The sequence below is a fragment of the Lutjanus erythropterus genome, chromosome 16 (genome assembly GCF_056507025.1).
Source record: "Lutjanus erythropterus isolate fLutEry1 chromosome 16, fLutEry1.hap2, whole genome shotgun sequence".
In the NCBI taxonomy this organism is placed as follows: Eukaryota; Metazoa; Chordata; class Actinopteri; order Lutjaniformes; family Lutjanidae; genus Lutjanus; species Lutjanus erythropterus.
The window spans coordinates 15,111,984-15,139,736 of NC_139332.1; the positions used below are offsets into that span (position 1 = coordinate 15,111,984).

The 27,753-nt window shown below is 38.3% G+C and overlaps 1 protein-coding gene across 6 annotated transcripts; it reads right to left on the reverse strand.

Annotated features, from left to right (window-relative positions):
* Positions 1 to 461: 461 nt before the first annotated feature.
* creb5a (cAMP responsive element binding protein 5a) lies at positions 462 to 27,753 on the reverse strand. 6 transcript variants are annotated; one of them, XM_084739271.1, is made up of 11 exons: positions 27,579 to 27,753; positions 22,739 to 22,805; positions 21,179 to 21,272; positions 18,831 to 18,940; positions 17,625 to 17,851; positions 11,256 to 11,382; positions 10,921 to 10,992; positions 4,829 to 5,158; positions 3,848 to 4,120; positions 3,654 to 3,762; positions 462 to 1,809 (listed from the first exon to the last, which is right to left on the reverse strand). In XM_084739271.1, exons 2-11 carry the CDS (start codon positions 22,790 to 22,792, stop codon positions 1,673 to 1,675), a joined length of 1,533 nt encoding a protein of 510 aa, XP_084595397.1. In that variant the 5' UTR covers positions 22,793 to 22,805; positions 27,579 to 27,753; the 3' UTR covers positions 462 to 1,672. The 6 variants fall into 6 exon arrangements, with proteins under 6 accessions (XP_084595397.1, XP_084595394.1, XP_084595395.1 ...); XM_084739268.1 differs by having other exon boundaries at positions 4,829 to 5,194; positions 27,579 to 27,751; XM_084739269.1 differs by having other exon boundaries at positions 4,829 to 5,194; positions 27,575 to 27,751.

The window sequence follows — 27,753 nt, forward strand, 5'->3', positions numbered from 1 at the left end:
AATCTCTTATTTTGACTTTTTAACAAACAACTAAAAATTTTGTCCCACATTTGTGACTTTATATCTCACAATTATACCTTTTTTAATCTCATAGATAACATTTTATCTTATGTATCTTATATATCGTATAATTTTAACTGGGAATGTGCTTCCATACTATTCACTGGTAATATTGACTTCAACATCTTTTTATTCATTCTAAAATATGAAGAAATCAATGAGATTTTTTCTCTCTGCAACTGACTGTACATCAGAGGGAGGCCTCAGTAATTTGTGACGACCAGGAAGATAATGTCAATAGTATGTCAGAGAAGTAAGTGTATGTGTGCATCCATGTTTTTGCATGCGTGTCAGGATGAGCTCTGGCAATAGTTAAGCAGTCCTTTTGTTTGAGTAGACAGGGTGGAGTGCCTCCCACACATAGTCCAAATCACAGACAAATGCACAAACACACACACGCATGCACGCAAAGTATTTTCATATTACCAGACAGCCAGGACGTCAGAACAGAAAGATTTTGACATGAAAACATTATGTACTAAAGAAGTATTTACAGCTGGTACCAAAATTATGTCCTTTAGTTTGGGGCACTTTAATGACGATAAAATAAAGTCAGACAAATTAAGCATTTAAATACAAGACAAAAGGACATTTTAAATGTTTTTTGTGTGTTATATATTAGGAAATACTTATAACTTTATATTGGGGAAACATAAAACAGGCTATGATCTACTTTGCTGACCTCTCCAGTTATTGTGGTCAACTATCACTAACAAAACCAGTCACTAGATGGCAGACTAGACCATATTGTATTTACAGAGACGGACTGATAACTATAATCTCATTGCTCACAACCAAGGACTTAAATTCTGACTATTTTAGATATTTTACAGGGATATTAAAAAACACAAGGGTATACCAGAATTTTTTATTTATTTATTTTTTATTAACTAACAGGGATTTGAGACATGAGGTGCAGTTTTTAGTTATTTAGTGTCTTATAGGGCAGTTAGAAAAAAGTGCCTGAAAGATAATACTGTACAATCACGTTTTAAATGGCTTTCCAAGACAGACTTGGGTTTGACTTGACATTTCAAAATAAACATTTTTTTTGTCTCAGTATTAATTATCTGTAGAAAAATACTTAATTTTTGACAAGCTGCTTTTGCATCAAAGAGAAGGCTTAAGGTGTGCACTCACAGAAGCTCAAGTTAGAAATATAAAACTAACATAGGCTTTGTTTTTTCAAAATTAGTGCAAGATATAAGAACAAAATATACTGAAACAGATGTGTGATGGTTGTGTATGTGTATAGTCAGTGGGTAGCAGGCGATGGTTGGATTGCTGTGAACAGAAATGGTGACTTTCTGAATAAACACAGGATCCAGTTGCCATGTAACCATCACAGTTTTTAAACAAGGCTTTCAGATATGGTCATTGATGCACCTGTTATGGAAATGTATCAGTATGTGGCTCTGGTCTCCTCTCCAACCAGAAAGGATGACAATAATGTTGAAAAATACCTCAGTGTTCACCTATTCAGTTCAGCATTTCATCTACAATGTAAAGAGATCCACAGCTGAGAGAGACTTTAGTGTGGCAGAAAGATAATTCAGTCTGGTGGGATTCAGCCATTCTGTCCCCACCACCCTCCTCCTCTGTACGGTGAAGGCTAGCGTCCAGGCTGGGGGTCGTGGCCTGTTTCGCCAACGGCTGTTGAGGAGGTGGAGATGCTGTTGTGTTGGATGGCGTGCAGCTGAGAGCCAGGACCTACAGGGGTGGGACTTCCTCCTGGGCTCACCCCTGCAGCTGGACACAGAGACAGCTGTCAATCAAAGTCATTGATCCACGTGTGGATTGTCCATTCTGTGTGGTGGAGTGTGTGATAGAGCTGAACAATTGATACCTATCTGAATCTGATCGAAATTGCAATATGGCCTACTGCAATATTTAAATTGCAAGAGGTGCATTATTTGTTAATAATTGTTAAAACGTGTCAAAATACCATTTTAAATGAAATATTGTCATATTCTGCAGACTTAATAAACTGTCTGCTTGGTCCCTGAAAAAATTGTTCAGTCCTAGCTTGTGAGCATGTGCATGAAGATGAATGAAAACCCACTACAGGTCAGATTAAAGGAAAATATCTCTTTTATTTTAACAAATACAGGTAAAAAGACAACAATAGAAATGTACGAATATAACACATGCTGATATTGCATCCATCTTTGTTTTCTGAACACTTGAAACATAATGGCTGCTTTCATTTAAGCCACAAGGTGCAGTATTTTCTCAATATCATTCATGTTAGTTCACAAACAGGTTAAATTATTGTTGAATATTAAAGGGATAGTTCAGATTATTTGAAGTAGTCTAATGTGAGGTACTTATTCATAGTCAGTGTGTTTGGTACAGACCCAGTTTTGAGAAGCAGAGAGGAGTAGCAGCAAGGACTGTACTGCTGTGGAGACAGCAGACGAAGGTATTTCAGCCACTTAAAAACAACATCTATCCTAAAACATTAATATCAGTTTAAATGTTCAATATGTTTAGATTATTTTTTGCCGCTTTACTTTGCTGTCAGACAGCCTTTTCTGATTGGAAAATGAATATAAACCAAATATCACTCTCTCCAAACCAACTTGCTTTGATCTGTTAGTGTGTTTGTATTATTATATGACCTCAGTGTTACAAAAGCATGGTTTGGATTCACTGAAGTTACACAATAACACAAACCAACTAACAGATTGAGGCAGCTGCAGACCAGCAACTCCCATGTTCTGTGAGCTAAAATGACTGATTTCACCAGTGGAAACTGGTTGGTTAGGAGATAGCTATATTTGGCTTGTATAAGAGCAGTTTCCTGACAGAAAAGAATGTCTGACAACAAAGTAAAGTGGTAAAAATATTCTACATATATAGTACACTTAAACTCGATATTGATTTTCTACACTGACCTTTCTTTTATGTAGCTAAAATGCCCTTTGTTGCAGTTCATTGCTCAGCTTCCTTGCCGGTACTCCTCTCTGCTTCTCCAAACTGGGGTGTGCCAACCAGCTTTTAGTGTAGGTAATATACTAACTCTTGGTAAATACCTCATACAACCCCACATCAAATACCCCAAACGATCCCTTTGACTTTAGCCTGCCTGGAGTGCAAGATGGGCATGGTCTGCATTTTGTTGCAGGCTGGTTTCATGCAAGGCAAAACAGCCAATGCCAGAATACTGCATTGCACTCCAACAGTGTTTCAAATACCATCATGGTGTGGTTCATTAAATGCGTAAGAAAATGACATGAAAAATATATTCCTTTAAGTGGAGACTTAAGAGTGCAGTGCTTTCCCTTGATTGGCTCTCCATAGGAATAAAAGTGCATGTACCAATATTTGGAGACAGTAGGGTTAAAAGCAGAGTATTTACTCTTCAAGTGCTGTTTAGTTACACTCTGTATCATACAGTTTAAGGTCCCTGTGTTTGCTGAAGGATAATGAGGCAAAATGTAACCATGGCGTATTCCATTATGTGCACATACAAGGCGCAAGGTATCTGAATTATACCCTCAGTGGTGGATGGAGATGATTGGTGTCAGGCGTCTGGAAAAGCTGGTGAGATTTCTAGAGAGCGGGGTGCAGGATAGGGGGGTTTTACTCACTGGGGTACCCCTGTGCTTCTCTCTGCCGGGCAGTGACAGGACAGTCCTTGTGGGTGAGCAGAATCTGCTTCAGCTGACCCACCTCCGATCTCAGCGACGTCACCTCGTTCTGAAAACACATGGATAAACACTAAGTATCCTCCTGGAACACTGTAAATTGTGTTTGTGTGTGTGCTTGTTAGAGCGTGTCCCACCTGTAGCTGCAGGTTTGTGTGCGTCAGCTCCTCTGCCTTCTTCTCCAGTGACGACACCCACAGTTTCCTCTTCTGTCGGCAGCGCGTGGCTGCAGCCCGGTTACGTTCAAGAAACTTCTGCCTGCGCTCGTCAGGGTCATGTTCTGTTGTTCTCCTCCTCCGACTGCCTCCTCCTCCTGCTCCTCCTCCGCTGCTGCAACTGCCACCTGCCTGCACTGCATGCTGGGAGTGGGGAGGCTGGGAGGACTGCATCTGCTGTGCAACTGGTGATAACTGCAAACAAAAAAAAAAACATTTAAAAAGTATTACTAGTAACATCATTTAAAGCAGTGTTTCCCAAACTTACGGACCCATTTCATTGGGTTGCTAATTCAGCATTCTTTAGTCCTGGCCTTTTCACCATCCCTCTATGCTCCAATGACAGTTGAGCAAACTTAATACCTTTCAACTTTCTCCCTTCATGTTTGTTGTAGTTAGATATGATATGTGCTAGGCTCATCTGTGTTGCAAAGAAAACCACATTTTGAATGTGGTTTAAAGACGTGGCTGAAAGACCTGTAAAGGCAACATTAATTCACATCACAATCATTAATTCACATCTTAACTTAGCTATTCTTAGTGAAGCGCAAGCTAACTAGCTAGCTAATGTACATGAATCATTAACTAGGTATTTAGCTACAGTAGTGTTTTGCTAACATTAGCTAACTTACAATGTGACCTTATAAGTCACATTCACAGGAAAGGAGTTGAGTGAGATACCAAATTTGCTCAACAGTTACTGGGTGAGTAAAATGCATATTATATTTCCTCAAATAGTGGCCGGGACCTTTGACATTAGAAGCAGGTATTTATTTCTAATTTCCTCTGTTTGATAAGTGTAGCTAGTTATAATGTGGCAGGCGGCACATGGGGAGTTGCCAAATTTCTCTTTTGGGTCTTGAGCTGAAAAAGTGTGGGAGTTCTTGATATAGAGCATTGTACCTGTGCTGGAACCAACAGGGGCGGTGCGGGAGGCGAGCCCTGGTGTAGGTGGGGAGGCGGTGATTGGTGAGCCTGAGCGTGCTGTACATTCGCTGACTGGTGAAGCTGGTGGCTGTGGGCGCTTCCCAGATGCTGTGGAGGTGGTGCATGGCATCGCTGCTGATAGGTGAGGGGGGGTGGAGCTGGAAGCTGTGAATGATGATGATGATGATGATGAGGATGATGGTGGTGGTGTTGTAGCGGAGGTGCCTGATGGCGCTGCGACATCATCTCCATCATGTGACCGATAGATGTCACGGGATTGTTGATGGCTACCATTCCTGGGTGGTGCTGTTGGAAAGGATGCCCCAGTGTTTGTTTAGATCTCTGAGTGAAGATAAAAAGATCAAATTTATATATTTATATGTACAGGTATACATGTTGTGCATTGTACATGCATTTGAAGTTACATAAAGCATGCTGGATATTAAATACACAATATGTGAATCCTGCTGCTAGGGGTCTCTCTCACATTAAAGCAACAACAAAATACATAGTTTAATATATGTATACACACACATACACATGCTAAACTAACAGAGACAAAGAGTTGTACATTTCTTTAAGAAAGCTAAACAGAGTGAAGCCTCAGTAATTGAGGTTCTCATTATAACTTGTATATTTTCACATCCTCTCATTGGAACTGCACATTCCTTCTGAGTTTATTATGGCCTCTAGGAATGTTACACACAACCAAACTCAACTCTCAGATATCTCAAGGGCCTGGTAGAACAGGACATAAGAAGATGAGTGATTGCATCTGTTTTTCAGATCACTGAGGCCTATGATGAGATATGTAGGGCCAAAGCCCCCACTGAATAGGAACAGGTTATTGCAAGTATATTGTAATTTCTTGACAATGAAATGAAATTTAGTTGCTAAACAATTTGTATTCTGATCATGAAAAGGCCTCAGATGACCATCATGTCACTGGACTAAAAAAAGCCTTAAAATGCATAGAAATTATGTGCTCCAAAAATCTCTCCTCCATAAAGCCCTTTACCCTACTCTGTGTGCATGGACTCTTCAACATGACACATGAACTCCTGGCAACTGGACAAGAGACTGTATCTCTTCCATGGTCCATATCTACTACAACATAATAAATCATTCATGAAATTTCTGGTGAGAAAAAAGCTCACATCTGTTGGAGGACAATAAGTCCTTTTACAAGTTCCCTCAGCACAGGAATATTTAATACATATGACTTATTCCAATTTATTACCCTAGGCGGAACTGAGAAAACCTCAATTGAGAAAACCATGACAGAACAGCATCCCATATGTCCTCTTTGTGACATTGCAATGTGACCAGAAGTAACCGAAATGGACCACAGGGGACATTAGAATACGACCAACTTAGACCCTTATGCAAACTTCATGGAGACATTCCATTTCGGTTATTTTATAGTCACACAGCAGCATTAAAGGACATTTGTGACCTTAAGAGAACATTCCCATATGGTTAAGAAAAGTCTGAACTGCAGCTTTTCCACGAGTCAAAAGAAGACACTTTAGAAAATGTTCTGTAAAGGTTTTGGGACATTTGTTGCCTTAAGAGAACTTTTAGGGAATGTTGCACAAGGTCCCCATAACACGTCCTGCGATACTTCACAAACTTCATTCCACTGTTTATCTTCAATATATCCCCCAACATTTCACTTTAAAGCCAATTTAAGACCATCAAGTACAGTATCCTTCCTCTATGTATAGGCTTCTGCAGGTTTCAACAAGTTAAAGACTTTTAAATGCCTTTTTAAGAGCATTATGAACACGATTACAGACCTATTTCACCTCCATATGGGCAACAAAAAAGTATGTTAATCAATTATCAACAAATTTATCTCTTAATGAAATCTGCCAATCCAAAACATGTAGTCATCTTGCGCTTTCCCCACTTAAAAGTGGAGCATGAAGCTAGCTGGGTGAGCCCCGACAAATTCTAAATGAGCCTCACAGTTTAGTGGTTACTGGATTCCATTTTGTCCCCAAAGCACATTTAGGAAGACTGAAGTTAATGCAAAAATGTGAAATTCAGATGAATTGATTTTTTTTTAAAGCTTTGCTACGACTACTTAAGGATCTGCGGAAACCCTGTATGTAGTAAGATGTCTCAAAATGAAAATGATAACTGCTCTTGGACACAATCTCAAACTGAGTCCATCATCAGCATTTGTCCTAATCATCCACAACCGTGAAGACAACTGTAGATAAGAGGGATAATGTGTTCCAATAAATGCTGCCGTCTGCAGCTTGATACCTTCACACTTTATCACTGCCATGTATCATCTGACTAAACAGACTGTAAGAGCTAAATTAAACCTCATCTCACCTTTCTCCTACGCTCAGCAGAGGATAGGGAGAGGTCATGTTTAGAGCATGACATCACCCCCCCTCCCTGGCAATATTGCTATCTGCTCCCTGTTACACAATATTTCTTTAAGAGAAGAAGCAGATTTTTTTTCCCCCCTTCAACCATTCAGCGACGAAAAAAGGGAGCACATTTAGTAGGTGCCAAGGATGAGGTCACCGAGCTGTCTGTGCCAGCTTTACCAGCCAGCCAGGCTGCCAGTCAAACACACACGCACACAACCACACACACTGAACAGGACGGGACACGAGTATTTCAGCTCTGTTTACTACATAGAAACACCCTGACACTGGGGCCTGCTGTGATTACATCATGGATCGCCTTGGACTGGATGACACACCACGTTGATATTTCTGTCTGGAGGGATCAGTGAATGAAGACACGAAACTGTACATGAAACACTGATCCACTTGTCAAACGTTTACTTTTCCACTTTGGTTGAGTGTGGAGTTACTGTACAACGGAGGCATGTTAATACCCCTCTGTGGTTTTACAGAGGCAGAGTCCTGTTGCACACCTTGGAAATGCAAAACACAACAGCTGACGAGGAAAAATTACAATATGGTGGAATAAAAGTGGTCTTAGGAAATGTACGTGTATGTGTTCAAACAAGAGAAGTTCAGATTAGAACAGAGGTGGAAAGTTTCTAAATACATATACTTTGTTACAGTACTTAAGTAAAGTTTCAAGGTATCTTTATTTATATAAAGACTTTTAACGCCTATATTTTAACACATCAACTTTCACTCCTTAAATTTTCCAAACAGGCTTGTTATTTTAGTTTGAATAAATTTGAGGGGAAACACTGATATTAATAGTAATGTAAAATTTATTTGTGCCTATTTTCCAAAATCAACCTATGATGGACGTAGCAATAACACCTCGAAAAGGTGATTCCTTAGTGTGTTCATGAGTGTATATAATACACCATAGATGTAACAAGATAAATATTACATAACAAGACAAAAATTATTTGAAAGATGTAACAAGGGGGAAAAAAGAACATAAAAGACATAACAAGACGAAAATACCATAAAAGACGTAAGAAGAAAAAAATGTTGCAAAAGATGTAAGAAGATGAAAACAACATAAAATACGTAATGAGACAAAAACAACATAAAAAAATCTAAAAAAACAAAAATAATGTAAAGATGTAACAAGAAGAAAACGCTATAAATGGCATAACAAGACAAAAATGACAAACAAGACGTAACAAGACAAAAACAATGTAAAAGATGTAATTAGATGAAAATGCCATAAAAGGCATAACAAGACCAAAAAGCCATAAAAGGTATCAAAAAAAGGGAAACAACGTACAGGTTAAGTAATGTAATGACAAAAACTACATAAAATACTTAACAAGATGAATATGAAGTACAAGATGTAACAAGACAAAAAAAATGACATGTGTGGTAGACTCAACTGCTGAGAAAAGGTGAGGTTCAATTAGCTTTGCAGAGAAACATTTAGTAATATCTGTACTTCTACTTGAGTAACGAAGGTATGCACTTTTGCCACCTCTGGATTTGAACCTGCGACCTGAGCAGCTCTGAAACCTGAAACCACTTCTCATTTGCCTCTCTATATACAAGCTCTGCACATAGAGTCAAAACCTGTGAGTTTGTGTGTGTGTGTGTGGGGGTCTGTGTGTGTGTGTGTGTGTGTGTGTGTGTGTGTGTGTGTGTGTGTGTGTGTGTGTGTGTTTTTGCATGTGGATGCAGGACGATTTCACAGTTTTCCCTTTTGAAGTTGCTTTTGATAGCACACATATATTTAAGAATTCATACTACATGCACCTAGAAAGAGGAAATGTAAAATTTACAAGGGCAGAGATTGAGAGCATGTTGACACAAGGTAAATAAAACAACCAAGAAAGCCAGAGAGAGCATGTAGATTGTGACTTCCTGTGGCACGGACCTCTGTGTGTGTGTGTGTGTGTGTGTGTGTGTGTGTGTGTGTGTGTGTGTGTGTGTGTGTTTGTGTCTATTAAAGTGTAGAGTTACACTCTGTTTCCTGTATATCCTGATTAGAGATGAATAAGCCAAAGACAGAGTAGAGACGAGAATAGTGAAATCATAAAAAGTTAAGAAGAATTTGACATTTTGGGAAATTCACTTTCTCTTTTTGCTTTAGAGTTAGATAGGAATATTGATACCACTCACATAATTCTTGTCATTATACTGTTATGTAATTTATAATTTGTGTAATTTGTTTACTTTTTCTAAGACCAATGTTATAAATGAGAATTTATGAAAGTAGCATTTGTTATTTAGACGCTATTTCAATTAGTACTAGTACTGTTATTTTGAAGTCTCAGCCATGTTACCTCCAAGTCTCACTGTGCTGCTCTCGTATGAGTAGGACTTTAAAAAAGCATCAATATGCAAGCAGTAAGCATGGATAATTGTGCTCCTGTAAAAGTTAAATGCTTGTCACAACAGATCTTAAGATTTTTTTCTTTTTGCAGCATTCAACCAAGAGGGATTTTGTTTGTATGCAACATTAAACACAAGTATAAAAACAGAGGGAAACAACTAGTCTTGCACAAAATCCACCTACCAGCACCCAACTAATCCTCACTAATTAGCACGCTGTATCTTATTTGTGCCATCTGTACAAAAACGGAAGTATAAAGACAATGGTTTGATGGTTTGTGGAGAGCTACGTGAAGTTAGTGAGATTTAGAGATGCTAGTAGGAATTTTTTGTTACCTTTGGACAAAGCCAAGCTAACTGTTTTCTCCTTTTCCCTGTCTTAATGCTAAGCTAAGCTAGCTATTGTTGGTGGTAGTTTCATACCAAAATGAGATTAGTGTAAATCTTAGCTTTAGTCCAAAAACAGGGGCAGTGGCATCAGTTTTCAAAAAGCTGCTGCTGGCCCGGCCATAGTGGGTACTTAAAGACATAGTTGCGATGTGGGATGAAGTGCAGAACCGTACAGAAGCTAAGCAATATACCCATGTGAACGGGGTCAGCAACAAAAGGTATTTTATCCACCTAAAAAAGCTACATTTACAATATTTGCATGGCTTTACCCTTTCCAACAGGAAACCACTGTTATACAAAGCCAATATCAATCGCTCCAAACCAACCAAACTCGATGGGTGAAACCAGTAATTTTACTTTGCAGGACACAGGAATTGCTGTTATTGTGTGACTTTGGTGGATCCAAACTAACCTTTTAAAATACCAAAGTCACACAAAATCACAAGCAATGTAACAGATCACCTAATGGATAGCCTACGGAGTTTGGTTGGTTTGGAGAGCATGATATTTGGCTTGCACAACAGCAACATCTGCCAGCAATGTAAAGCAGTTAAAGTATTCTAAATATAGCATACACTTTAACTAATATAGATTTTTTTTAAGGGGAACCCTTTTTAGGTAGCTTAAACACCTTTTGCCGCTTACCCTGTCCAGGTCATTGCTTTGGTGCCCCCCTGTGCCTCTCCTAACTGGGGGTTTGTTGACATACAACAGCACACGTCAAATAATCCGAACTATCCATTGAATGTTGTCATAAATCGTAAACTGTAAATCAACTGCTTTAACTGGATGTAATATGTAATATGTGGTGTGTTCATACGGACAGTCATAGGCTAAGCATGTCCATACCAGAGGAGAAAGGAATAAACCACGGAAACAAGAAGAAAATATCAGTGCTTCAAAGTGATGGGTCAGTACCTGAGGCGAGGAACAGGAGGGGTTGTGTACAGGACCTGGTATACCCATTACACATGACATCTGCTTCTCTATCTGTAGGAGGGAAGAAATTGACACAAAAATAACCTTTCGACCACGACAAGAAAAAGCTTCAGCACATACATAACCTCAAGAATAAAGAGTTCCCCGCGAGGTCACATCCATTTGGAGTTTTACACTTTTGATTAATTCATCCGCAAGAGTTAAGTGAATTTTTCTGTCAATCATGAATATTTCTAACTCGGAGATCTTGACCACTTTGGCCACTATACCACCATCTATAAATCATAATGCGAATGTATGTGTGTGAGACTTACGGGCATGTGCTGAGCAGATGCCCCTTGCATGGCGGGGTCTGGCAGCGTGCCAGGTAAAGAGGCTGGCAGTGGTTGTCTGTGTCTGTTCCGCATGTGGAGGAGGGAGGACAGCGGCCCGGGAACCGGCCTGTGGTCAGCCACAAAGAGAGACAGAGAGGGACGGGTCATGCCAGAGAGTGATCCACAGCTACAGTTTCACTAATCCGGGTTCAGAGAGAGGTGCTATTTGAAACATTTATAGCTGGGTCTTAATGGCAGATGGAGGTGAGACTGAGATAGATGGACATGGTTAAAAAAGGTCAATGTGCAAACTAGGGATAGATAAATAGATAACAAGTCAAAGAGGTTATAGACAAAGAATTAGGTGACTTGATCTGTCAATTTAAAGGGTTAATTCTCCTGAAACTGGAGGAAAAAGAACATTTTCTGTCTTACCCAAAGAGGTATGTGTCTCAGAGGTTTCTGCCCCCAACATCAGAAACAGTGTCCCAGTTTACTCTGGATAATCCACAGATCTCACTGTGAACAATTTTATATAACAAAATAATATTCCCTAAGAAAACTATTGTTCTTTGGATTATCCAGAATAATAGGGACATTGTTTCTGGAAAGAGTAGTTTCCATTCCCACATTCTGCTCACCTCTGTTGCACTGAGGTGGAGGCAGCGTTGCCAGATTTGCTGGTTTTCTTCCCAAATGGTCTACTTTTTATTGATTGACTGGGTGAGTAAAATGGTTTTTGATAATTTTGGTACTTTTTGTATCAACTGCAGTTGAAACTGGCATTTTTTTCCCTATTCAAATCATTATTTATCTATACCTCTGTAATGAAAGCTTTGTAAATCCCATTTCGCACATTTTGTTTGTGTATGTTAAATCTGTTTAATGCAACAAACTATCCAGTTTACACTATTGTACCTGTGGTGGTTTTGAGTTTGCCAAAACTTCTACTATTAGAACTGAGGAATGAAAACTTCATTTGTCCTTTTACACTTGTTTTCTGCCACAGACTTTAACAGGGTGTCTCTGCCCCGATCATTCTGGATATTTGAACGAGAAAAGAACCTTGTTTCATTGCTCATGGAAGCAACAAGATATTTTGTGGAAATGCTGTTAAATGTTTATCATAGATACTTAAAACAAAACAGTCCAATAAGGGCAAGAAGAAAAAGATCAACCCTGCACTTCTTCACATCAGGAGAATGATTGCACTGTGTTGGAAAAATGTCATCACTATGAGTGTAGAAAGGAGAGTTGGTGTACATTGTGAAAGGTAAGAAAATAGTTTGTTCATACTTAGAACTTTTCTTTTACATGTATGTTCTTGGCATACATGCATTGCTGACTGAAAAGAAAATATTTTATTTGAATGTTTATTTTATCATTTCATTTGTTTTAATTTTTTTTTAAATTTACTAAATCATTGTTTTTATTATTTTTTTTTTTTTAATTATTATTAGTATTGGTATTATTATGTTAATATTGTGAAATCTTGTCATTGTCATTCCTTAAATTGGTGTTGTATCATGAATGAAAATGAGCTTATAGTTAACTGAACTAAAATAAACTGAACTAAACTAAACTAAACTAAACTAAAATAAAATAAAATAAAATAAAATAAAATAAAATAATCTAAACTAAACTAAAATAAAAAAAATATTATTTTCATATTTTTTTTTTAATTATTTGTTTTATTTGAAACGTCTGTGAATGTGTCATTGTACTGGAGGGATATATGTTTGTATACTGAGGCGTTTCTTTTGGTATTATCATTGTAATCTAAATAAAACTACTGTTAAAAAAAAAAAACAGCAAGGATCTGAGATAAAGTGTTTACTGTGATCTAGATGCAGGTAGATTTATGACCAAGCTGCGTTTAATAAAGTGTCATCACAGTCTCCAGGAAAAGGGGGAAGGAAAAATAAAAGGGAGAACAAAGGCAGGTCTCAGTTAGAGTCGCAACAATTACTCAATTCATCAACAGTTTGAAAGAAAGAAAATGAGTTGCCAATTAATTGTCATTATTCAGTCATCAAAAATGTCAAACATTTGCTGGTTCCAGCTTCTAAAATGTAAAGATCTGCTGCTTTTTCTTTGGCATTATGATAATAAATGGAGTTGTTGGACAAAAAACAGTTTGAAGACACTATTTTGTGGCTTGGGGAAATTGTGATGAGCAAACATTTGAAAACAAATAATTTAATTAATCAACTGAATGTGAAAATGATCTGCAGATTAATTGATCATGAAAATAACTGTTATTTGCAGCCCTAGTGCCTTTCAAATCTGGCAACACGTACTGGAGGAAGACACCTCCTTAAAAACTGTGAGCACATAAAACCAAAACTATCTGCACTGCTACAAACCATTAGAAGTAGAATGAGAGTATGCTGTTTTGTAATTTGGGTAAGCCAACACTAAAATATCTGGACAAAAGGATCCACTGTATGAAAAAATAAAATCTAAATGTTTTTGTACGTGAGGAAAAAGGTGTAAACAGAGGTTTGACAATGGAAACTATGATGAGACAAAAAATAAAAATAAAAAAAACAACAGAGATATGGAAAAAAGTGACAGCTTGAGAGGCAGGAGAGAAGCTCAGGGATCACAGCGGGGGATGTGGAGACCCGGGGTGCCATGTGCTGACCTAACCGCTCTGGCTCTCAACCAATCGGACAACGTGGGCTGGCGTGGCTGCGCTGAGGTCATCAGCAATGATGTCATCACTGAATCTGGGGGTATGTGGCCCATTTTAACATACACAACAAAGTACAGACAAACCAAAACAGCATTTCCTAACGTAACCACAACAGTTCGACCGGGCCAAGAGCCAGACACTCAGAGACCAGGTTGCTACGGAAACCAGCAGTAAACATGAGGAGAAACAGTCAGACACTCAATCCATGGTTCATTTAGCAACACTTAGCCGGTCTCACTGACTAACACACTGTCTGGATTCAGCTGGCACTGATTTATTGGACTATAATCGACTGTCAGCTCTGTCTCCATTGTCCTGTCCTGTCCTGTCCAGTCCTGGACAGATGTTTGGAGCTTATTATGTCATTGATTTACTTCTGGTTCCTTGATTCATCTAATCAACAGCAGAGCCGCTTTGTTTGTCTACAATATGTGTTGCGAGCTGAGGTCAGTTATAAGTCTGTTGATGGGTGGTCAGAAGGCTTTTATTTTTGTAAGACTGGGTGTTGAAATAAATGAAGGGTTTAAAACTCATCCTTTCAGGGTCCAGAGATTTAAGAATAGAGCTACAAACGTGAGACATCCTGGTGATCTGAGGTTTTATGGTTCTGATCATGTTTTCATAATGTTCCCTGAGGGCTGCAACTAACGATATTTTTCATCATTGATTCCTCTGCTCATTACTTTCATGATTAATCGATTAATCATTTAGTCTGTAAAATGTGAGAAGAAATTGTGAAAATTGCTCATCACGATTCCCCAGAGCCAAAACTGAAAGCCTTCACGTTGTTTCTTTTGTCCAGCTAACAGTCCAAAACCAAAAGGTTCCTCGTTTACTAACATAAATGACAACAAAAAGCAGAAAATTCTTAAATTTAAGAAGCTTCAACCAGCAAATGTTGGACAGCCGTGCTTAAAAAAATAATTGAAACTGTTAATTAATTGTCAAAGTAGCTGGATTTTTTTTTTTTTTTTTTTGATCGACTAATCATTGCAGCTCTAGTTCCTTGGTTCACTGGTTTGTCCAGACACCTTTGTTACATGTCATCCTTTACCCCTCTCTATTTGTCTGTCTCCTATGTTTTCTCTACAATTAAGACATAAAATGTCCAAAAATCATTTTAGTGTCACAAATGTTATAATGAAACATTATTTTCATTTACTGGCTTATAACTATGACTAGTAGACAAAATGATAAAAAAAAAAACTTTTCTCAAAAATTAAGTGTGTTCACAGTTGAAACATTTGAAATAGTAGAAAAAAACAAATGAAGTTGAATTGGCTGTCAAATTACAATTAGCCACAGAAGATGGAAAGGCAGGAAAAATACTACCTTTTTAAATATAATTTTTCAATATTATGTGCTGTATCATCTGCAATATTAGTTTTTGATCACTTTCACTTTATCAAAAATGTCAATACTACTTTTCCGTTTTAGTTTATTTTACTAAATTTATCTTACTATCTATTTATCTTGTTATTCTATTAGACACTATTTTTTGTATTTACTCCTCATACGCTTTATATTTATTAGTCTATTGGTTTTATTCTCATGTTATGGTAATGTTTAAACAACCTCTGGCACGAGTTTTCCTAAACGATTCAACTTCAGTCTTATCTTAAAATGGAAGCGCTGAAAAAAGTTTGAGAAAAAAAATTAGGCAAAAATGTATTCATTCAAAATTAATACAATATTCCCATATTAATAAAAAAAGTAATATGGAATTTTAATCAGTGTATAATTGAATAAATTTAAACTGGCATAAAAAATTGACAAGGCTAAGATATTGTATAACACCACAATGTTTCTCATCAAACAGCATGCTGCAAGTTAAAGTGGTGTGAAATTTGTCATTAAACCCAAAGTATATGTGTCAGACACGAATCCAAAGTTGAAATGTCAGCAGGAGAAAGAGCAGCTGCTGCTCAGATGAAAGACAGGAACTCCTCTAATCTGTCTGCTGAACTGGGTGATAACCAGGGAGCCACAGGCGCTGAGAGACTCCAGTCTGAGTCTGAACAGACATAACAGAGGCAGTGTTTGGGTGGCTGGGTGGGTAGTGTAAGTGGGTTTGAGTGGGTGTTATGCAGCGGTTCTCCATCTCTTTTGCTGTTACTTTGTTCTCTGAGTAAATTGATGTTTGATTTTTTTTTTTCCCTCCATTCTCTCAGTTCATTAGCGCAGTGATAAATTATGCAGGGGAAATGCCAGTCTGTGCCAGACAGAATGAGTTATAATATGTCTAAAACAGGATGGGCGAGACAGGGCGAAGGAGAGGAAGACAAAGTGAGAAAAGGCAACATTAAAAGGAAATATGTGTGTGTGATGAAGAGAATAAGTATTGGATGTGTACATTCGGATGTCTTTAGGTTAGGGCTCGAAAGTAAGGATGTCCCGTTGTCCTGGGGACAATAAAAGTAGCACCTAGGACACAAGGATATGGTGTCTGGGACAACTGTGGGGCAACAGACAAACTCATCATTACAAAAACATCTCAGCAAATTTCCACACAAGCATTATTTTGACACATATAGGGAATCTAAAGGTTGCTTTCTTGCTTGAAAAATTCTAAAAACAAATCCAATTGTCCAATCAGATTGTTAATTGAGAAACGAGCCTTCTGTGGAGGTGACAACAAAATTTGCTGATGCTTGGAAATGACAGTCATGGAGGACAGATTACAGGTGGCTGTAGCTGGATACCTGGAGCTAAATACCAAATGTAGTTACCATGATTTGAACAAAAAACAGCAACCTGTAGGCAGGTTACTTGAGATTTCAGATAAGTTGTTTTCATTCATTTGAACTGTATTAATAACTGTTAACATACACGGTTTGTGTTAAGCTAACGTTAGCTCACTTGCAACATCTCCCTGACCAAGCTGCCCCATGATTTGTATTTGGGGACAGTTTTTCATCTTCAATCAGAGCCAATATGAGTGCCCTCCATACTTAGGCAGCTATCTACTAACTAAGAAGTTCACTTCTTCTAGCTGACCAAACTATAAAGATATAAAGGTACAGATTTGAGTTACTTAACAGCAAAATAATGATTAAACTAAGGACAGTTGATTCAGTAGTTGCCTAAGAACATTTTTTAAAAAAAGCATCACGCTGCTCTTTTGTTAAAAAACACAGCAGCTTCAACAAAAAAGGCAGTTCAGTGTGCCTTGCATTTTGCAATCTTACAGACACCCTCTGTTTGATCAGAGCCTAACAAACCTTAACAGTTTTTTTTTTGTTTTTGTTTTTTTTTTAAATATGCAGTGTTACATTTCATTGTATCTTGTATCCAGCAGCAGATGCCTACAGAGTCTGCATTCATATGCAGATATCTGTCTAAAGGTTAATATCCTTACATGTTGTTGGTGGAACGAGGTATGTCACTGTAACACTGCAGTAATGTTTATATGCAGTCTTATTCAAGGTTGCTTTAATATAATACCTGTGAAAGACAAGTTGCACATTCTAATTGAGCTGCAAGATATTGGTATGTGTTCTCTTACATGTCATCTAATGTGTGATAAAAATGTGTGTAATTGTGTACAGCTTCATGTATGTGTCTTAAGGAAAACTTTAAGGAGCCGTTGTGAGACACTGAGGAATAAGTTACCTAATTAAATTGTGAGCCCTGCTTTAGGTGTGCGTATGTGGAGCAATGACCACACTCACCCTGAGTGTGTGAGCGTGGAAGGAGCCTGGGTGATGACTGATCCGGACTGGGAGGAGGACAGAGCTTGCTGGGCAGCCAGGCTGCAGCTGGGGGCCATCATGGAGCCATGTGACTGGGGATGCTGCAGGGGCTGGGTCTGCGAATGGTGCAGTAGTGGCTGTGGGTGCTGGACCTGAAGCTGGGGTTTGAGCTGGTTCATACAGGACGGCCCATTGTGAGGAAGCGTCTGTGGGGAGAAGTGTGAGCGACAATCAGGTGGGACGACTTAGGGTCTGTTTTCACTTAGCGTGTGTTTGGTGATGTGAGGTGATTTTAATGTGTGTGTGTGTGTGTGTGTGCATGCATATATTTGTTTATGTGTGTGTCTGCTTGTGCGTGTTTAATTTACAGGGGAGAATGTGATCGCCTGGTGTGTCTTTCCTTGCGGCAGGTCAGATATCTGCAGTCGTCTAATTGGGTCTGACTGCTTTTATCTGCTTCACATTCAAGTGTCACTCAAAATGCAAACCTGACAAACCTCACCAGCAAAATCTTCTATCAGCAATTCAGCACAAGTGAGCACTGTGTCTTGATTCTTGCTTTTTCATTCTTTATAGGCCAACCTCTACCAAGAGACTGGAAATTCTGCTTTAAGTTCTCCACCAGAAATGTTTTAAAGTGTTAATGTCTTATTTAACATATTTTTCCTACATAAAAAGTTGACAAAAAGTAAAAATAAAAGAGAAAGAGACTGGAAGCACATCTACTCTTTGTCTCCCATTGAAAAATTTTTGGTCTGGCCTTGAGTGACAGAGCAGTGTGCATCAAGACGGCTAGCGTTAGTGTGAGAGGAAACAGCAGAAAGACTCAGTTTTCATGTTTGAGCCTCAGTAAGACACAGGCTAAGATTAGCAGTCTGTTGTGCACCAAAATTGGCGACTAGCAGACATGTCAGAATGGTATCTGTGGTTAGAATCTTTTATTTGTTTATGTTGGTTGTTAGCTCATTAGCTTGTACCTGGCGGTGCTTGACACAGCTAATGCTAACTCTCACACTGTGCTGGAGGTTTTAGGTTTCTTTGCCAGTAGCTTTTGCCAAATAGACAGCGACTTGCTTTTCATCCCTCCAGCACTCTATAGTCAAGGTCAGACATAAACATAAAAAGCACAGTTTTCAGTGGAGAGGACCTTTAATTTTGGTTTGAATTTTTTTCTGTCAAATTTACCTGATTGCTGTTTTCCTCTTCTTGTGCTTGAAGAAACTCTTCCTCTATCTCCTTGAACAGACCGACCTCTTCACAGTTCTGCAAAAATCGTGTTGGCGTTGGAGTCTGGTCTGGAAGCATCACATTCAAATACACACACACACACACACACACAAAAGGAGAGGGAGGTTTAAAAAAATATTAGCAGAAATTCATGTATCGATGTTCTTTTTGCTATAACAGTCTGTTCTGTTGTGTCTCCTCTCTGCCGTGCTCTCTGTCTCTGTTTGTGATAACATCAGTCTGTCTCTCTGAGCCGTCTAAACATGCAGGGGTCAGAGGTCAGCTGGGCTCTTTGTTTTGACATGAGATTTCCTGCAGGAGGCGTGACAGACTGCAGGACAGAGACACACACAGAGAGAAGAGAGGCGCAGAGGGAGAGTTTGAGGAGGTTAGATGTCATGCTGATGTTTACGTCCAGACAGCCAGCTGTCTCTATGGTTACAGACTCGTGAGTCTGGATGATGGTGGTGCAATAGAAAAAATGCTCAGCTAGTGATGGTATACTCATCGTACACCTCTACTGGATCCTTCATTAGCATTATCAAGGCTTTTACATTTATAACATGAAAGCTGTGATGTGAAACTAGATTAGTGTATTGAAACAAAAATGGTCTCAAATAACAAGATAGCTTGTTTTGCCTTCACATAGCTGAAAATCTGTTTTATTTTATTTTTGTCTCAGTGGAGTTAAGAACCACTGCAGTAATAATTTGTTGGTATATACAGACAAGTCAAGTATAATTTTATTTATAGAGCCCATTATCACAAATCACAATTTGCCTCAGGCTACTTTACACCCTCTGTCCTTCGATCCCTGAAAAACTCCTCCAAAACCTCAAATACAGTGCACAGTGGTGTTTGATTATGGATTTTATAAGCTATTTTTCCCCCTTATTCTGATTATCACAATTAAAAAAGGATTTAAAGCAGCATTTAGACTATCATGGGACACAAGATTTCCCCTACAGTAAGTAAATCCAAAGATAATTCAGTTATCTTCAGCAGCTGATTAAATGGGATGGCCCCTTTTCTGTTCATTTGGGGAAAGATTTAAGCCTTGAAAGAAGAGAAGGAAAATGAGAAACTCAGCTAAAAATGCAGTTGAAATTATTTGACAATTAATTGTATATTCAAACAACAAAAAATATGTAGCAATTACCATAATCAAATGTTTTAACATTTTAACAATGAAAAATATTAATTAGTTCCAACTATTTGCTTCTTTCTCTGTATTTTATGATAACAGTGCTGCAATTGTCGATTCATTGAAGAAAAAGAAAATTAATCACAAACTGTTTTGATAATGAATTAATCGTTTCAGTAATTTTTACAGCTTCCTAAATGTAAGTATTTACTTATTTAAGACAAAATGAAGAGTCTTAGGGTTTGGCTGTTGGTTGGACAAAGGAGGCAATCTGAAGACGTCACTTTGGGCTCTGAGAAATTGCAATGACCATTTTTCACAGTTTTTTTAAATTTTACAGATTGCACGATGAATGTGAAAATTATTGCAGATTAATCAATAATGGAAATATTTGTTAGTTGCAGCCCTAGATGATAGTTAGGTTAAAGCTTTCTGAGGATGTCATCTTGTCCACTGGGCCTTTGTAAATAACATTTTCATGTTGTGATTTTCTGACATTTTATATACAAACCAGATGTTCAGCTAATCAAGATAGCAACTGTCAGATTAATGGGTAATAGTATTTCTGCTTAGTTGTGGCTCTACAGTGGTTTAGTTCCACAAACATATGGTTACATCAATTGTCCCTATTATTTTGCCCAATATCCAAATAAAATGTTAAAGTTGTGTTTCTCCCTGCCCACCTCCTCCCTGTGTTTTTAAATCAAAGTGGGTCTTCACTGATGCCGTTATCTGTTTGTTTGGTGTAATCTGATGGAGTATACTGTACATGTTGCAACATGAGCGGCTAGGTTTCACAGCACAGACTATCTGAGGGAAGGAAGCCTGTATCGAGCTTATCTGATTTCATACTGTATAAAGTAGCGCCATAATTTTTTCATCAAGCACTGATCCTGAAAGGAGGTCAGCACACACACATGCAGCCAGACAACAGCTGAACTGGGCGACATATACCATGAATAAGTAGTGAACAAAGAGGAAGATTATTTATGGTTGTGGGGAGATAAAACTGTTAATTTAAAGTAACATATCCTCAGAGCATCAGAGAAACCACATCCACAAACGTGTAGTATTATAATGGTTAGCTTAATGTTAAATAAGAGTGTGAGACGAATGAGAATTGGCCTGTATTTTTCCCTTGTTGTTTTTTTCTTTCTCTCACCTGTAAAAGCTGTGTCCGTCTTGATTGAGGGGAACTTGAGGGTCATCTCATGCTTGTGTCTGTGGATGATCAGATGCTCCTCTAACTGGAAGCGCTGCAGCACACCGACAGAGTGAGAAAGACATGAGGAGATGCGTGCAGCTGTGTGACATGACACATGGGATGAGATGTTCAGTTAAATCAGCTGACGTCTTTTATAGCTGACTAATCAGTCATATCTGTCTTAGTCAGCAGTCATTTTGACATTAGACAGTAAACACAGATGTTACAAATAGTACAAATTAAGGGTCCGTTCAGGTCAACCAGTGTCGGGGTGCCGCTATTGTCCATGGTGGCTCACTGGAAAGGCTTTGCTACACTAAATGGAATGGGACTTAATTGGCATCATTACTAACATCGGTGTTTACTATTCCATATCAATATGACTGCTGTGAAAAAGGTCTCTTCTTATTTCTACTGTTATACTTATACATCTTTATTACACACCAGCCTTGAAAGGAGAGCGTGCCACTTTACATTATTATGAGCCTGGAAAGACATTGTGTCTCTTTTTGACAGCATACAAGAACAAAGGCTACATACTGTTCATTTATAATTTCCACAATTAATAATCATGTCATATTGACATTTATTTTGGTTATAACAAATTGTTTTATCCTGTCAAGATTCATAATAGAAATGCACAACAATGGATTTTTGCTGATATTCAATGTGCCGACATTGTCCAGCTTATCATGGCCAATGTATATGATGATATATGTACTTTTTTTACCCACCTAATTGCAGAGAACATTGTCTCTTTTTTTCTGCAGATTTTGACAGGATAAATTTAAGACTTTTTGAGACCCTCTTAAGACCATTGTCAATGTAATTTAACACTTATTTCACATCCATACTGGCAAAAAAGTACACGCACAGTATATGTTAGTGTTTATTGATTCAATACTGGTTTTGTTTTGCAGCTGTTACAGCATGGCTAATAAATTTCTTCCCAAAACCATTTATGACCTGTCAAAACGGCCTAAAATTCAGCTCAATGGATAACAGACTTTGGATGATAGAGTTTTTAAGGACTTGCAGAAAGTGCAGAATTAACATATTATTATGTGTTTATTTATTTTTTTTTTTGTTTTTTCTCAGTTTAAGTTATAGTTAAAGTTAGATAATTCTAGCAGCACATTAGTTTTGTGAAACATTAATTCATGAAGAACAAACAATTTAAACAAGCAGGATAATAAAACAGTAAGCTCTGGTACACACAGCATACATTATTAGCTAATTAATTCTTAATTGGTTAAAATCTTAACTGCAATCAATCGATTAATGATTAATCATTACCACCCCTACCACTGACATACTTGTGTCACATTCACACAGTTCTAGTGTAATCTTACTGGCCTGTCATATCGGTAGCAATGTTCATTTTGGGCTCATAGTGATGACATGCCAATATTAATGTGCATCCCTAATTAATAATCTTGTTTGATAAAGATAGTCATATATTTTCCTGAAAAACATTTTTCATATAATCATTACAGTACAGGTGTAACACACACTCACCTGAGAGCAGCCTGGGGCGCCGCACACGTAAGGCCGGTCCTGTTTGTCATTCATGTCACACACAAGCCTGCAGAACATAGGAGGCAAGAACAACACATTAACTTGCAGCCTCATTATTAGAGCTGCCACAATTAATTGATGAGTTATCAACTACTGAATTAATTACCAACTATCTTAATCATAATTGATTAATCGGTTTGAGTAATTTTTTTATTTTTTACAAATTTCTGACATTTTATAGACCAAACAACTAACCGATTAATCAAGATATTAATCAACAGATTAATCAAATAATAATAGTCAGCTGCTGACCTACTTATCATACTATATGTAGGGAAGTCTTTCAGGCTTATTGTGAGATGATTTCATTCAGCAGGAAGCCTGTAGTTCTCTGTTCTGTGTTTTTATTTACGCAGAGACAATGCCCTCAGATAAATCACATGCTAAGGTTGTATGATACAGTTATTCTCCTATTATCAACATCTTTATTGTGGAAGCAGTGTGTAATGAGCTAGATGCCACAGATGATGGATGTTTCACCCCGAGACACAACATTATCCGGAGGAAAATGATCCCTTTGGTGCCAGTGGGAGTGCAACAGTCTTGGCTTGTGAGAGCATCGCCGTACGCTGCAGGTAGTCATTTTATTAGGACGAGTGCTATAATACAAACAATCTGTTTGTCGTCTTCCAAACTACTCATTACACATAACTAATAACATGTAAGCACCAGAAGGGCAACAAGGTCTTACAGCAACATGATCTTCACTTTTCATGGTTATTATGTAGTGAAGTGCTAAGTGTAGTGCAATTGTTTCAGCCTACAATTAGGCTTTCATCGGGGCACCAGTTAATAATACCAGGGTGATGAGAGGATACATGCTTTCCACAGCATAACATAAAAATAAAGTCATCATAGGGTAAAAATATCAACACAAACACAGAATACAGCACAATGATAAACCTACATCCAGCTCTGCTAACCCAGGCTTGACCTACTCAGCTCTTCAGTGGAGATATTAAGCCAGTAATGGGGAGCAATTATGACTTATTTGAAGTGCTGCTGCTGCTGCTGCTGGCCCTTCATTTTCCACTGAGAGCAAAGGAAGAAGCCCTGACCTCAGACATTCCTCTGAGCTGAGTGTCATCAAGATTCACACACTTGTAGAGAAGTATTACACAGGTCAATAGGGTGACCTTTACATGACTTTTCATCTTCCTTCCTACAGTTACTAATAACTGCAGAGGTCAGAAGGAGGAAGAGGTGATTGAAACATGTTAAAGGTAGAGACGATGGTGATGAGAAATGTGCTGGGCACTTATTCACAGGTGGGGCTTGGAGATATGGCTTATAAATAATATCTCAGAATTTTTAGGCTATTCCACCATATGTATGTCATCGCATATATATATATCAATATGGATATTAAAGAGTAAAAAACATTACAATATCAATATGCCATGGATGTATCTGTCAGCCTCCACTGGATATACACATTCTCTCTAAAATAATATAGAATTTCTCAATCAATGTAAACATTTGATGATCTTCCACTGTAACAACCTCAAAATATAATGCCAAAAATAAAATTATCTAAATAAAAATCTCCTCCTGCTTCTTTATAACTGGCTAACATATTATTCACTGTAACTCACCCACTGTGTGCTTGTAAACATGTAAACACAACCTTGTTTCAACTTCAAGAAGAATCTGACCTGGTTGCAGAATAACTATAGAGAAATAGCCAGTTTTCTCATGGATGGTCTTGTTTGCCTATGTAAGTCATATAGAGGCATCAGTAATAAATTGTATGGTTTCACAACAAATTTAAAAAAAATCATAATATCTTTAAGCTATTGGTACAGATCTCGGGGCGATGGAGGAGACAAGTCCAACCAAAATTCTTAAAAATAAATTATGTCTAAATAAATTATGAAATTTAGAATATATATTTAATAGAGCTGAAACTACTTTTGAAATAATTCACATGTATCATTCTCCTGTTGTGGGGTGACAACAAGCACCGTAGTGCTAGGCCAGTCAATACCTGTGCATCTGTGGCAAACATTTCATCATATGTTAGTTAATGATGTCACTGAGTGAATGACATGTGTGCTGATTGTGTCTGTAGATCAAAGTGAATCAGAAAGAGTCTCACTGATGGTCTAACTCCAGACGTAACTGTGAAAAAATATGGACCTACCACAGAACACCTGGAGCTTGATTTAAGACTCTGTCCACTTGAAAGACCTCCAGGTGCAGAGGGGATTTTCAAGTTAATTAATTCACATTAATTGAGCTGACCTACCTTCTAATAATGAACTTGGAAACAACATAAAATAATGTAGGAAGTGGATGTAAAACTGACCTGTTACTACTTCTATCAACTCTTGGAAAAAGGTTGCACGATAAGCACAAACGGCTATGCAGCAAGTGAGATCTATGCCTTTGTATAATATTAAGACAAAGAGATTTTTGATAAATTATCACCAGTAATGTGAATATTATGACTTAGTGGGTAAAGACAAACAACAGAACAGCTAGAAAAGAAAACAGAAAAAGAATCTCTTTGGGTTTGGGACAAAACAAGACATTTAAGAACACCATCTTGGGATGTGGGAAACAGTGATCAACATTTTTTTTTACCATTTTATGGACCAATGTTAATTAAGAAAATGACTGACAATGACAATAAACATTAGTTGAAGGCCTAGAGGCGTCTGTGACGAGAAGTGCACTGGATACTTATTCACATCACAGGTACACACGTGCTCTGAAACTTTGGGTTTGCGTGAGCGGAAAGCGCTGAGAGGACAGTAAAGTGGGTCCTGATGTTATGGGAAAGAGTGAGAGTGAGGAGAGAGAGTACATGCTTCCATAAGAAATGGAAAGTGTGTTTGGGAGGGGGTGAGGGGGTGAGGCTTGGGGGGGTTAGGAGAGTGACATAAAGGTGATGGAGAGGGGAATGGAAAGGGCAAGTGGGAGTGAGAGAGAGAAAGGCAGAGAGAAGGACAAGGACACAATGAATGGGAGAGAGAAGGAATGAGGGTAGGAGGCGGCAGAGGGAGGGCAGCACTGTAGGCCTACTCCTCCTGACAGGTTTGAACCTGCCTCACCCCCGATTTTCCAACCCCCAGCAAGTAGAGGTGACTTCATAGGTGTGTGTTGTTGTGTGTGTGTATCTATGTTTGTGTGTTACCAAACCGAATGAACAAGCAAGTGTCCACAACACCACAGTGATATATAGATAGACCAACAGACAGTTAAAAAAATATGTTGAAAAAGACTCATACTTTTACATTTTATGTAACTTATGTAACAATGTACAGTATGTAGCCTGTCTTGCTGCAGTGATATTACATAATGTGATATTTCAGAGATAAATAGATAGCAGGATAATTTGATGATCATTATCTTCAACAGTTTCTACCTCTCTGTGCAGCTTTTCAGTAGCACTTGAACAAGAAGATGAGCAGACTCAGCACTTTTTCAGAAAAACCGTCTGTCAGACTGGTTACATCAATGCAGAATGACGTCATCCTTAATACATAAATCCAACAACAGACCAGACAACATGTTGCCAATTCAAGACGGATTAATGTCTGTGTTTGAAAAAAAAATAATTAGAAGACTCTTTTCCCGCTTCTTCCTCTGTCATATCAATGACCCCCGACAACAGACCCCCAGTTTGGGAGGATTTTGTCGTAAGTAATCCCAGCATTTTTTAAATTTATTTTTAAGTCTGATTCTTATAATGTCTTCATAGCCAATTGATCAAACTAGGACCACTATAAATTACGGCTTCACCAATAGGTATAAAAAAACAACAACTGATATCTACATATATTCTTTAGAAAGAATATATTACACGCAATATATACACAAATACACATTTTTTTGCAATGATACCTTGAATGTGATTCAAGATATGTGATGGAGACAGGATATTTACAATTTAACTGAATGTATTTGTCCATAATTATATCAGGGCACTGAAACAGTAAACTTTTAGCTGTATTTTTTAATGATTATTAAAACACACGCACACACAAATAGAGGAAAAATATATGTATATGTTAAACCTAAATTAAGAAAAGGGATCAAATACAAAAAAATAAAAGTAAAAAAATGTTGGTTGGGCTCCACCAACCTATAAATTCCAATCAGTCAAAATGGCCAATCCAATTTCTTCCTTTGTTTTAAAGTTAAAATAGTCTGTACCTCCTTTAGCTGGGGACCCCCTAAAACCCACTCAACGACCACTGCCGGTCCCCAGACCCCAGTTTGAAAACCGCTGTCATAACACACACCGAACTTTTAAACCACCTGTGCCTGTGGATCATATAATATCCTTATATTTAGCTTTAAAAACGAGCCGACTCCAGCTACTTACTACTTATCAAAGTTGCCATGTTTGATGGATGAATGTCAACAGAAACCACCGAACCGCTCGCGCCGGCTTGGAGCTCATTCATGCTCGAAAATTAGGCAGCGGTTCTGACCAAAAATCCTTCGTCAAGCGCCTGTATGTGTCCAAAAAACATGCCCATGTGTATCCTTTCCTTTAGCAACCTGTTCCACTCATAAACAAGCCCGGCACAGCTGTACGGAGAGTGCTGTCACACCCCCCAAATAGACGCTCAACCCGTCCGCCTGCCTGCTGATGAGACTTCACTTCACCGGGACAGCTAGCCAAAAAAACTTCCCTCGTTAACTTTCCAGTAGCGTGAGCGAATGAATAAAAAATTAACGTGTACAGATATATTCGCCCGGGTAGCGAACGCTGGCTGTGGTGTTAAAAGTTTTGTGAATGGAAGTTAAATTGCGGAGGCTTACCTACCAGCAGAGAGGGTACAAGCGGCGCTCCAGAGAGGAACCACGTTGGACTGGAGCGGGATTACAATACGTTCTATTTACAGAAGCATTACATCATCCCGACGGTGACGTCACGTGGGATTCCAGAACTTCTAAATCATTGCGGTCCCGTACGGAGAGAGGGGCTGGGGGCGGGGTTA